At 37.9% G+C, this 13,324-nt stretch overlaps 1 protein-coding gene across 1 annotated transcript in view; it reads right to left on the bottom strand.

Moving 5' to 3' along the window:
* Positions 1–675: 675 nt before the first annotated feature.
* LOC121406842 overlaps positions 676–13,324 on the bottom strand; it is a 49,295-nt gene continuing 36,646 nt past the window's right edge. Inside the window, exons 5-6 of the mRNA XM_041597712.1 lie at positions 5,372–5,428; positions 676–2,193 (exon numbers count right to left, since the gene is read on the bottom strand). Coding sequence (XP_041453646.1) covers positions 803–2,193; positions 5,372–5,428 — 1,448 coding nt within the window. The 3' untranslated portion in view covers positions 676–802. The remainder of the gene's footprint in view (positions 2,194–5,371; positions 5,429–13,324) is intronic.

Raw genomic sequence — 13,324 nt, 5'->3', positions numbered from 1 at the left:
CTTCTTAGTCCTGGAAACATCGATATTAATATCGTGCTTCAGTTCTTCTCTCGCTCCATATATGGCCAATTATCTACCCATGTCCAACAACCTCAGAAATGCACCTTATATGACGTCATCTGCATCGTAACTCGATTTGTGTCCCTAAATGGCATAACACATTAAAAAATCACCCGAAGCAGCCAGAAAAGGAAAATCCACTAATTCTGATACCTAAGTGGCGTAAGTAATATAATACAAGGATTTTCTTCTTATCTGAAACATGAAAATTGACAATACACAATGCAAGCGAGACTTATTGAAATAACTTGTAATTCATTTATGTTTTTTTTTCCTAATGAAGAAAACAATTCAACTTTACCCATACGTGGCGCAAACCATATATGATCAATCTTTTAACCCTATGATAACAATGCGACGTGCAAGGACGGAGATCTCTCCCCCAAAGAAGGGGCTGGAAAATCTGACTAGCAAAAAAAAAGAGGGGAGAGGTAATCACCCTAAAAGTAAGGTCATCTCGTCCAAAATAATGTTTTATATCGATTTTGAATTATGTATTTATTTCCATCTTAAAAGACCAAAACTAGTAGGGGGACATTTGATCTTGTGTCCCCCAACTATTTTGGGTAGGGGGACTCGTCCCCCTACCCAAAATAGTTGAAATGACTGGCGAATTATCCTTGAAAAAAGAGAGCAATCAACCCCTTTTCCAAACACGTAGGCAACGCCCGGGTGCCTGAAACGGGGCCTTCTTCGGTAGCAGGCCATGTGGATATGCAAAGACTCTGTTGTAGTTGCATGTTCACAATTCGTATTCATTTCCGTCATTTTGGTAGTCTCTTTCCTCGTCGGTATTTTTTCGAATACACGCAGAATAATACATGATTTCTGCCTCGGGAGATTTAGGGATAAGGTATCCGTCCTTGCCGATATGGCTTACGACTGGACTGCTTTCAAGGGAATCGTGTTGTCTTTCATGTTTTAAGAGGGGCACAGTTGAGGTCAGGCCATAATGTGCCTCAGAATAGAAGCATTCAGGCGATGATATGTCGGGCATTGAACCCTTGGTGTCTGCACCTGCTTTACGATCCCGTTTAGGAGGCGGTAGGGGCTTGGGCGGTTTACCTGATCCAGACGTACTTTGTTTTGAACCTCTCGCAATTGGAGTTTGTAGGTGATGAACTTCTGGGTAGAATTCTTTTGCAGCTATTCCAGAACATTCTTGTCTTTCATCATCATCAACCGAATGCTTTTTGTTGGTCTTTGTACTATGGTTGACAGTTTGATCAGAGGCGCCATTTTGAAATGACCCTACATCAAACCGACTGTTCGACGTGGCTTCGTCTTGATTGAGCTCTATGATTTCTTCAGGTGCATCAGATCTATCATTGCTCACAATTTCGTCGACACGACAAGGTTCTTGATATAAAACCTCTACGGAGGTTTTAGGAAAGCCATTACAAAGGTTTGAGGTATTATCTTCAAGAGTTTCTGAAAGATTTCCTGGATTTCCAACTACTCCATACTGTTCAGAGTTCTGAATGTTGTCACTTTCTCTATGATTAATCTCCTCTTTGAGGTCTGAACTATGTATTAATGCTAAATGGTTCATAGAAGTATCGTAAGTTGGAACCAGAGGTAACATCTTTTTCCGAACCTGATTTTCTGAAGTCAGACTGTGTTCCGTTTGCATATCTTTAAAGTTAAGGCCAACGTAGTCATACTCATTTCCTGTCAGTTGACCATCAGTATCTTCCGTATTGCTTCCACTGCCTATTACATGATCAGGATACTGGTAGGTATCAACTGATTCGTAATTCATTTGGTTGGTACCCTCAGCAGTCCATGTCGGTTCAGTACGGATCTCACCAGGGAAGTCATTTCTCTCGACGCTTTGTGGCGCTTGGCCTGCTTGTCCTGATGATGTAAATTCCAATCCACGGTAGATAGCTGGTGACACTTGATCCTGCACAGAGACCACGTTGTGCTGAATGTCGCATCGATGACCCTTCTTTGGGTAATGCGCCCAATATCGTACTTTCAAGCTCGAGTACCAGTTACTCTTACCCTTTGATATAGGCGATTTGATGGTCCTCTTTCGCCACACATAAAGAATAAGCATGATGAAGGCAATCACTATGATTGAAGTGACTATCGTGTAGATGGCTACATCTCTCGTTCGCTCATTTTTATCTGTAACAAAAATAAAAGAAAATATGGTTATATGGGCAGAATGATAGAAAGATGGGAATAAAAACTATCATTAATATCTACCCATTTACAGGAATGATTGTACCATAATCATCGCTAATTAATTGCATTGAATCACTCGTGAATGTTTAGGGTGGATAGGCACAGAAAACGCATGGTTATTTTTACATTAATGGACTTGTAGGCCTTGGACATGTTAATGGACTTGAAGTACTACGACCGCTATATTAGAAACAGCGGTGGTAGTAGCAGTAGTAGTAGGAGGAGGAGCAGCAGCAGCAGTAGTAGACGTAGTTCTCTAATCCTCATTCCGTAGTAGCAGTAGTAGTGCTAGTACTAGTAGTAGTAGCGGTAGTAGTAGTAGTAGTTGCAGCAGCAGCAGTAGTAGTAGTAGTAGCAGTAGTAGTAGAAGTAGTTCTCTATTCCTCATTCCGGAACAGGCAGGACTTTCGCCAGAAATGTCTTGTACTAGTCAACTGCTAAATCCGACACAGTGCATCGAAGATGGTTTTGAGGAAGGACTGATTACTGGAGCAGCATTTCTTGACTTCTTTGCAGCCCATAGGATCCTCAAAAGGAGGGTTTTGAGATTACGAAGTAAGTCATCCTACAGCAGCTGATCCAGAAATCGATAACAAAACAGGCGGTTCTTTGTGAATGTCGGTGTTTCTCGCAGCAGATGGCGGAGGCAGAAAAATGGTCTCAAAAAAGGAAGCGTCCTCGCCCATGCACCTTCCTTTAACATCTGCATGCACGACCAACCAATTAGAGCTTCCTATACACTGATGACCTCTGCATTGCCACGAAGAAGCAGTCCTTTGAAGAGGTGGAAAAAACACTCAAGTCTGACTCTATCATTATTTTAATTATGTAATCTAATATCAATGGATAATTTATTAGGGCGACCGCCCTACCCATGAAAATATTGGGGGGGGGGGGGGCAAACATTATCGTTCCCCCAATAATTCCGAATGTGCAAAAATAAAATAAGATTGTAATGTTACACAGAAACCGGCAAGCGAGATTGAAATACACAACTCATTCTTTGATTAAATACGTGCTCAAAATGTCCGCTTTTCATATTGGAACATAAAAATTTTCACCTCGCGCTCGCATAATTTTTTTTCAGCCAAAATCTATACCTTTCATTATTAAGTAGGTGAATAGAATGTCACGTTTTCACTTCTAAACCACAAAAGAACTCCCGATTTGCAATAATTAAATTAAATTGTAATTTTTTTTTCAGATTGAAATATCAAAATTTTCAGCTCGCGCGCTTCGCGCTCACATCTTCTTTCAGATACCCATCTTTATTATTGGTACCAAAAATGTCTAGAATATCAAGCTTTCAGGTTAGAATATTAAACAAAATTCAGCTCGCTCTCGGCACTCGCATTATTTGTGTAGTATCCTCTTCATGAGTTACTACAAACAGTCCTAAAAAGGTACATTTTTCCTGTTTTCAGGTCAGTATACTAAAAAATTTGAGCTCGCGCTTCGCGCTCGCATTACTTTGTTGCTGAGATATATGTCTCTTTCTCATGAGTCATAGATATATACACACACATAGGCCTCTGTGTGTGGGGGGTGAGTTTGTTTGTTTGTTTTGTGTGATCGAGCGCCTTTGGAACGTTAATTCATGATCCCCCTTCTGAAAAATGGATCGACGCCCCTGTGAAGATGGCTAATAATAATACGTTGTTTACTCCAGAAGGAGCTATAATGCAATCTCAAAAGATGTAAATTCCACTCTAAATTAACGACTGGTCCCTTGTTTCCCTCTGAGAGGTGTGTGATTAGGGACCAGGGCCCGTATTCCACAAACGAGATTAGCATGGTTTAATCGAAAATCTAAGCATTTTGTCTTATTTTCTGTCTGAGACAAAAGTCTTAGCCAAAACGCGTACTCCATTAAAAATTTGCTAAGAATTTTGTCTTGCAATTTGGCCAAGAGTTTTTGCGCGACTAAGACAGATATAGAATGAATGAATAAGTAACTTTTCTTAAAACTACAGAGTATGTACTCCATAAATACAACATGGCTAAGAATTTTGCCCTAACTTTAAGAAAGTTGTGAGTTATCTTAAGGCCACCGCACACCGTACGACAGTTCGCGATTTTGAAACAAATCGCATTTTACTCATTTTCTGAAAAAGTGAATGGAACACATCATTCTATTTGAGGTTTAAATTAACTGAAAGAATACTAATATATCCATTTTGAAAGATTGCAAACCTTTATTTCGGAGTAAAGGCCAAATTAATTTCAAATCGTAGCCAATCGTACGACTGCTATGACGTCATTACGACTAGATATTCTAAGAAGGATGTTAGCATAGTCACAGATTTGACCATAGGTATTCGAATGATGATTTAGAGCATTACACAGTAAGATATTCCAAGTCTCAATGGTAGTATCAAATTCTACTATATTTTATTATGAAATCGGGTCGCAGACCAATCGTAAGGAATCCGGTCGCCTATAATAATATTGTTTTAGTTTCAAGGCAATTTCGGCCCATGCCTTTTCTTTATCTTGAAACATGATACGTAAATCAAGCTTGGGTCTCTAAGATCTCTTCCCTCTCTCTTATGAATGCTCTTAGCGTAATTTTCTCTTCTTAAGCAAAATCGGCATTCCTTTTTTTTTTCTCAGCCTCCATCTTGATATTTGTTATGATGCGATTTTTGCTTTAACACATAAAATGCACAGACTTTTTACCCCGAAACAGCTGTTCGCGACGAACGAAACAAACGTTCGCGACAAAAGTTGCGCGACGTTTCAATTTCCTCATGACGTCATAGAATTTGAAACTTTGGCTTAGCCTTATCGTCTGACTTGAGACAAATGTCTTAAAGTTTAGAGAATATCGTTAGGGAAGATTTCTTAGACAAGCAAAATGCTAAGACAAAGTGCTCAAACTTAAGCAAAAAGCTTATCTCGTTTATGGAATGCGGGCCCAGATTAGCTATTTTGCATTTTAGCAGAAGTTAGAATATCGAGGAAAGTCTCTAAGTGGAATGTCGGCAGTGCACTACACTAGCAGTGTCAGATGACGTCAGTAGATTAGATAAGAACAGATATGAGGATACATGAGATGACACTGCTGTGACTATTGGGAGGACAGATCCCCTGACTCAAATTATAAAATGATACTTACCGCTGAGTAAACTGTCTCGTTTCGAACAGGGAGTATATGATGTGTTTACAGTCTTAACTGTTCAAGAAATGTGGAATTCATGGAGAAAGTATTAATAATAGTGATAACAACGACAGTATTCCTCATGGTAAAGATGATAATAATGATGATAATGATAAAGATTATAGAAAAACATAGCACTAACATTAGATATATTGATAATAACAAAATATGACAAATCACAAAAGTACAACAGCAACAATAAATGCTTGTCAGTGGTCCAGTGGTTAAAGCATTGGACTCATAATCGCAAGGTTGTGAGTTCGAATCCCAACTCTGCCATTGTATCCACTTTGATAAAAAGGCCCAAGAGTGATATCTGTCGTCTATTACGTCAGCCACTATGACTGATTAACCTAGACGTAAAATGTTTCCAAGGTAATTGGTTATATACCAGCTTGGCGTTTATCAACAAAAAATGCTGTCCTGCCGAGTTCCTACGGGAATTACCACAACAGAAACAGAATGATAAGAATGAAAGTAAAGACTGAATATAAACAAATAAATCGTTGGAATTGAGAATATTCATCTGCTCATGAGCTGTGAAAAAAGGCGCCGGGCATGCACTGCTGCTGCTGCTGTGTAGCAGTGCTCTCCAAGTTTACCTCCGTGGACTTGATTAACACCTTAGATGTCATGACATACTGTTACACCTTTTTATATAACCCTCAGGGAGTCTTTTGGAGATACTTTTGTGTTTTGAACGTGCTTTTTCATGGATTATGTGACCGTTTTCGCATGAGGATATTTTGTGTTTCATGACTTTCATCTTGCTACCTACTCACTGTTGTTTGAGAACATGCAGCTACCTCTACAAGGCGCAGAACTTTGATGCCCACTCAGCCATGATATTGAGTAATTAATAACTTTTTTGCTACACAAAGGAGTGTTTAGCACTAACAATTACAGATATATAAATATACTTTCACTTCTGCACCACATACACTCAATCATCTACTTTTGCCGTTTGGATGTTCTCTCCTATTTTTGTCTACACTTTTCTGCACACATTTGTCTATGCATATTCCTCTCACTTCCCTGCTTACACTAGGACTATTAACATTCCTTTATCTTGATGACCTCGTCGATATTGTTTTTTTCTCTCGCTCTGTCTCTCTACACATGTGTGTGTCCATGGACCTACTACTCTCACTATGAGATCCCCGGCCAAAATCTCTCCATACTCTCTCGTTATTAACTCATCAATGTCACGAATGGCCTCCAATTCGACTAATTTTCTACTTGGCCAAAATCACTCGTTTTTATCTCGTCAGGGTGAAAGGGGGTAGTTGTAAAAAAGTTGGAAAAAGGATATATTTGAGATTTTTCATACATCGTTGAGCCAATGGCGAAGGTCAGAGAACTTCAATTCCTCTCAAATTTTGACAACGGTCGTAAACCATTGCTGAATCACTAGAAACCGTCTCGATTTAATGTCCCTTTTTACGAGCGGCCGAAGGGCGCTCACTCCCCAGATATGTCATCAAATAGTCTGTATATTCATACATTGGATTGGATATGATAATGGCATCGACCAACATGGCCAGCATTTTCTATTCTGCAAGTAATATAGTTAATGAATTAACAATGAAATGAATCAATGTATCATATACTTTAATTCATTTTTCCACCAACACCATTGTTTATTGTTTTTTTATCTGACATTCCCACCAATTTGGTCTGGACAAACAATTGTACGTAGACTATGAAGTCTGGCCCCGATATAAATAGAAGGTCATTGGCAGTGTTGTAGTGCCTTGATGCTCGGCCTTGGCCTTAAGGCGCCTTAAGGCCTACTTTTTCAAAGCCTTGGCCTTGAACATTCAAGCCTTGGCCTTAAGAGGGCCTTGGCCTTGGCCTTGAGGATTTCGAGCCTTGAAATTTAAGGCATTTTCAAGGCATTTTCAAGGCTTTTTCAAGGCATTTTGTATTTTGTACTTTTATTTGCTTTTATAAAAGTAAGTATAAATGTTTAAATTGTTCTGTATATCTAATGACACAAATGGTCAATACTACCAGTCAGCAGTAGTAGCAGCTGTAGTAGTAATATACTAGCAGGGCCATCAATTGTGATTATCACCATTATCAAGAATTATCATCACATAATTATATAACAAAGAGAAGTGATGAAAATAACATTATTTATTGGTAATATCATGACCAATGATGATAATGACAATATTAATAATAATGATAATAATGGATTTTAAAGACGGCTTGACGATTTAAAATGATTTATTAGCGGGCTAGCAAAATACACATTTTAGTTTGTTTTGATTTTGAAAGGGGGCGTGGTTGCCCGAGAAAGGGCTCGTGACCCGACCCGTAAAGGGCGGGGCAGCGCTTTTTGGCGCCCGCGCCAAAGAATTTGGGCACAATGCCAGACATTTGCCGCGGTTGAGCTATGCGCGGATAAAAGTGCGGGGAATGCTTCATTTTCGTTTTGGCTTTCAATGAAGAGAGATGACGGTGCATGTGTAAAGCGTGCTTACAAAATTCCCACCTCCTCCCCATTACCATCCTCTAGTTATAATTAAGGGGGATGTTGACATATATATCGTGGGGGGATTCTTGCATATTATGGATATGGTTGTGTATTTATTGTCCTTGTGCATTCTTAATGTTATTTTGTTTATTTAGTTTTTGTTTGCAAGGAAGAAGTCAATTCGAAATTACTATGAAGCAGGTTATGCCTCAAACGTTCATGTGAGTTGTCATAAAAATCCAAGTTATGGATGGTTATAGAAAAAATCTGGGGATTGAAATTATAATTTTCTCAGGTCATTTGAGAAGAAATGTTTATGAATTCATAATTTCTATGTATGTTTTATTTTCCTCTACCATGAGCATTATATATGAAGAAATGTTTGATAAGTTTGCATAGGCTTCATTTCAGATAAAGTTATTTCTCGGGTCTGCATCGGACTCCTTAGGAATTAGACGGAAGTATTGTCCCAATTTTTAGGCTTCTTCAAGTTCAGCCGAATGTTCAGGTCTTTAGGCGTAGTATGTTGGTATACTTATGTGAATTTGTATGGTAATTTTGTCATGGTGTATTTATTATTAATACTGCCCACCTTTGGTATAGGAAGCAGCTCACGCATCAGTCAGATTTGAGTTATGGTTTTTAAATATCTGTTGTGTGCTGCCCGTTCAGGCAGAAATTGTGAAGAAATGATCGTTTTGGGGAAAGATATTGAAGAAAATATTATTTAGTTTAATTGCATTGATGTATATGTTAATGACGAACACGCATTGGTCATTTACAACGAGTGATACTTTCGTACCTTGCTTCCCTTTGCCAGAGTATGGCCATATTAGTGAATTTCGTTTGGTGAAACAAATTTCTTTCTGAATTCAATTTCCTTTATTAAAGTTCCTTTAGGGGCTCAATATTTTCAGTGGGATGAAAATTGGATACCTATAGTTGGCTTGAATACCAGCAGTAGTTGATCTTGGCAAAGTGTGATTAGGGGGGGGGGGGGGGGGTACAAGTACTTTTGCATTTATATTTTCCAGGGAAGTTGTATTTGTTGAATCTATATGATACTCTATAATGAATGGTGTATGAAGTAGTTGGAGGGTGATGGTATACTTTTCATGGTTAATTTCAGAATCTAGGCAGAGCCTAGGCTGATAGAAGAGCGTAACACGAATCCAAATTCGAGGGTGTTTGACCTGGTCGCACACCAATCCTAACAACGATCGTCGTGCATAAGTGGGCCGTAAGGGAATTTTATCCTCCTGTCCTATTTTGGCCAGTGGGCAGGCGGGTTTTCGCCCTTACTCGTTTTTGGGAGGAGTGTTGACGCCTTGTGTGTTGTTGAAAAACAAGCAGTTGAAGTTCTGGGGGCATGATTTCAGTAAGAGGCGCATTATTAAAGTACCTCCTTTTTTCCTTTCCATGCCAGGGCAGGCATGTGGATTTTAATCAATTATGTTATGTTATTATGTAAGTTGCAGGTCCCCACTCGTTACCTAGGTGAGGGGGACCTATTTGTACATACAAATGTTTGAGAACGCTGTTAAACTGAAATAATTGTGTCATGCTTAAAGTTTAATCTTAGCCTGACCTGATCTTAAAGGCGGGCAGGCTGGTCTATAGTCATGGGCATTCATATATCTCTATATGCTATATTTATGTCATCTGTAATCCCGATAGCTCATAATTAATAGCTGTGCTGGGATTCCGGTCCGGCTAGCAGGGAACCAGTGGGAAAACAGCCATGAATTTTAAACATTGAAGAACTTACGAGGGGGGCCTTCTAGCCGGGGGTTTAACCCCTCTCCGAGGAGCTTATTAAACAAGGGTATCGGTTGGTTACAGACATTATCGGTATATGTATATGTGATGATATTCATACACTGTACACAAAAAGCAGAATTGGTAAAGATGCACATTCATCTCTATTTTCATTAAAGCCACGACAAATCGCAATTCACTTGTTCTTGTTGTTTTGTTAGCCGTGAATAATGATTATTATAAAGATTATAGTGATTTTATGACAGGAATAATTGTAACAGATCCGACTGCAATTTCGACAATTTTCAGACTTTAAAAATAGCTAACTCTAAAGAATGATAACAAGGTTGATTTCTATTCCATTAGGATTTTCCTTGTATTATTTTCTTTGACCAACAAGAATGTTTAAGTCTTAATGATTATCTGAAAAGATTTTGTAAACTTGAACACAATCTTTAATTTTGTCATTTCCAAATAGGATATGTCAATGGCATGATGAGCCAAAATTTTGAGAGGCTAAGCATGGCATCTAGAGCAAAATTTCTGCCCCAAAAAGTTGAAAGCGATTGAAGCGAGCACAATTTTTCACCCTTATACTATTAGAAAAGCTAATTTTGTGATATATTGTGACAATATGTTCAGAAAATGATATCAATTTCTTTTTATATGTATATGGTGGAACTTCTTGTCTCGCTCTTTTTTTCGGGGGGGGGGGGGGGTCCTGTTATTATTAAACAGGCAAGAAAGAGGAATGGGAAGAGAGATAGAGAGGAGAAGGGGGGGGGCTGGTTTGGCAGAAAATACTGCAAAATCGGTTAATATGTTGATTGACAGTACATCTAATTGAATTGTTTATATTTTGTTTTGGGTCTAGTGTCTCAGATTGACAAAACAAAATAATAAAGAAAAGCTACTTATTTTTAATCATATGGTTTGACAGTGAATTTCATTTCACTAGTTTCACGGAAATAAACAAAACTGACAAGATTCCTAAAAATGACTCGTTTTCAGGTCAGCATTTGAACATTTCAACTTGTGCTTTGTGCTCTCTTGCCCCCCCCCCGGAAAATTCTCTGTAGGAAAAAAATGCTTATTTTCCAAAATCAAAAATACCTTTTTCCCAAATTATATATGCCCTTTTTAAAAAAGAAATACATTTTTTATAGTAAAACATGATACATTTTAGGTTACAAAATCACCAAATTTTTGGATCGCGCTCGGACGCATAAAATTATTTAAAGTAAGGTTCTCTTTCTGTTCCTGTTCACACACAAAAACGCTAAGAATGTCCAGTTTTCAGGTTGGAATTACCAAATTTGTAAATTTTGGAGCTCGCGCTAAGCGCTCGCATGATTTGATTGGTGAAATAAGTATCCTATTTATGAGTCACTGAATGTAGTCAAGAACAGCTTCCTTTCTGGTCACTAAAAATTTAAGCTCACGCTCAATTCTTTAGTAAGATGCACATCTTTTTCATGATTACAATAACAGCTCAGAATATTTCATTTTCATTTCTTATTACACGAAATGTCCAGAAGTTTGAGCTTGTGATTTGTGCTGGCAACATCTCGCAAGGCTGCCCTAGCTTTTAACAGTGATTATCGCAATAATTGACCAAAAATCAAGTTTTACAACTTCAGAATTGATTTGTTTTTTTCAAAACCGCTTGCTCGCTATGCTTTCTTGCAGAAAAGTAAAGCCTAAGTCAAAATATCTGTCCTATCAATTAGAAATCACCTAAAAAGGCTTTGCTGAACTGAAATTCTACAAAACACACAAATTCTTCATGCAGTTTTTAATCTCATTTGAAAATATCTGTTTGCACTAAATGCTATTTTTTAGCTTTGACCCCTCCCCCAAACAAAAATATGTTCTGCCTCTCCTGTCTCAGGGAGTAGAGAAAGACATATGTTGAGATTGGTCATGCCAGGATGGCAGGATCAGATCACTTTGGTAATAATAATCAATGCAATGTAAATCGCCTACAAAAATAATTGAATGAACAAAGGTAACTATATCATTATTTTAGTAACATATGTCTAAATCTATCATGAAATTATTTCATTTATGTACAAGGGTCAAAATTTTCTCTCGCTCACACCTTTTATACACTTTGTCTTGTGCGTCATGTCTGCCGCCTAAGAATTGTTGTCCCATTGTTACATATATTAAAAATTTGAAAATGCCTTGGCCTTGGCCTTAGCCTTGAGGTTTTCAGGCCTTGGCCTTGGCCTTGGGTTTCCATGCCTTGGCCTCAGCCTTGGTTATTGAAGCCTTGGCCTTGGGTATTAAAGCCTTGGCCTTGGCCTCAGCCTTGGAGGTTTGAGCCTTGACTACAACACTGGTCATTGGTCTGGGTGAAGTATAGAAATTAGCTAATCATGATTATTTCCCTATCTCATTTACATGATTTCGACTAAACATGTAAAAAAATGAATAGAGTATGAAATTTCATGTTAAAACAAACTTTAACGAAGGAAATTGATGCACGAGAAGTCGACTTTCTGCACATGGAACATAGCCTCATGTCAAGACTTTTGGTATCGGTTTATTATTTTGTTCTTTTGGTGGCAGCCCCATAATAAGGCTATTTCTGCTGCCTTCTGAGCGGCTGTCTCCTCATTTCACAAATCATTCCGATTTCTTGTGTATCTCTCGCATGAAGAAATATTAAGCTTACCAACTAAAAACTTTTTAAGCAATTTCGCCAACATCTAAATAATTCTGGCACTATGGTGGTTGTAGCAGGTTTTTTTTTCAATAAACCTCGCCTGAATTGAATTAAATCAGTCGCGTAATGAGCCCCCCCAAAAAAAATAATAATAATAATAAATGAGGGAGCTGTATAGCTTTTCGGGTATATTTATGAAAAAGATTTCAACATTTCAAAACAAATTTACGATATTGTGATAAATGTTGGCATAATACTCAAATAATAAATTTGACACTTCTCTATTTTTTCATTCTTAATCGTGATTTTAATTTCTTTTGGGGTGGGGGGTAAAGCGCCCAAGTAGGGGGCATCTGTGCGCCACTGAAATGAAGCTTTAATGCTCCCCCAAAACTTTAAGGAAAAGGGGCCCAACTGCATAAGGCTCTAAAATACCATAAACACGATTCCACCTATTATAATGATCATTGTACTGCATCCGTATTCATTGAAAATATTACGCAAGCTTTGTTTTCAAGAAAAAAAATAATAAAAATGATTTTTAAATCATTAAATAATTGATTTACTTATTTATTCAATCATTTATCTATTTCGTGTACAATGAAAATGTTCAGGACAAGCCTAACGGAAGAGCTGTTTTGATTAAATGCAGAGACGCAGTCATGTGAAAATTACATTTATTTCTTGACGTTTGTTTAGAGAACCTCTATTCGTATGCTTATAGTATGCAAATATATTTCTTTCAGGAAGGATTTCCCTTAAATTAATACAATATTAGGTCTATAGGATATATATATGTATATATATAGGTATATTCTCAAGCATCAATGCGCTCCGCTGGTCATGCATTCTATATTTGTACAGGTCTAGAATTCACTGTTAGAAAAAAATAGAAGAAGTTCCTGCAGCAGAGTCTCGAGAACACCTGTAATCTTACCGAATTGCGTAATCTTACAGGAAATTGGTATTTGATGTATGGAATCTTACAAATTTCCTTGAA

Source organism: Lytechinus variegatus, chromosome 2 (genome assembly GCF_018143015.1).
Source record: "Lytechinus variegatus isolate NC3 chromosome 2, Lvar_3.0, whole genome shotgun sequence".
NCBI lineage: Eukaryota > Metazoa > Echinodermata > Echinoidea > Temnopleuroida > Toxopneustidae > Lytechinus > Lytechinus variegatus.
Note: the sequence above shows the minus strand (reverse complement) of the source record. Positions and strands in the feature narration are given on the sequence as shown.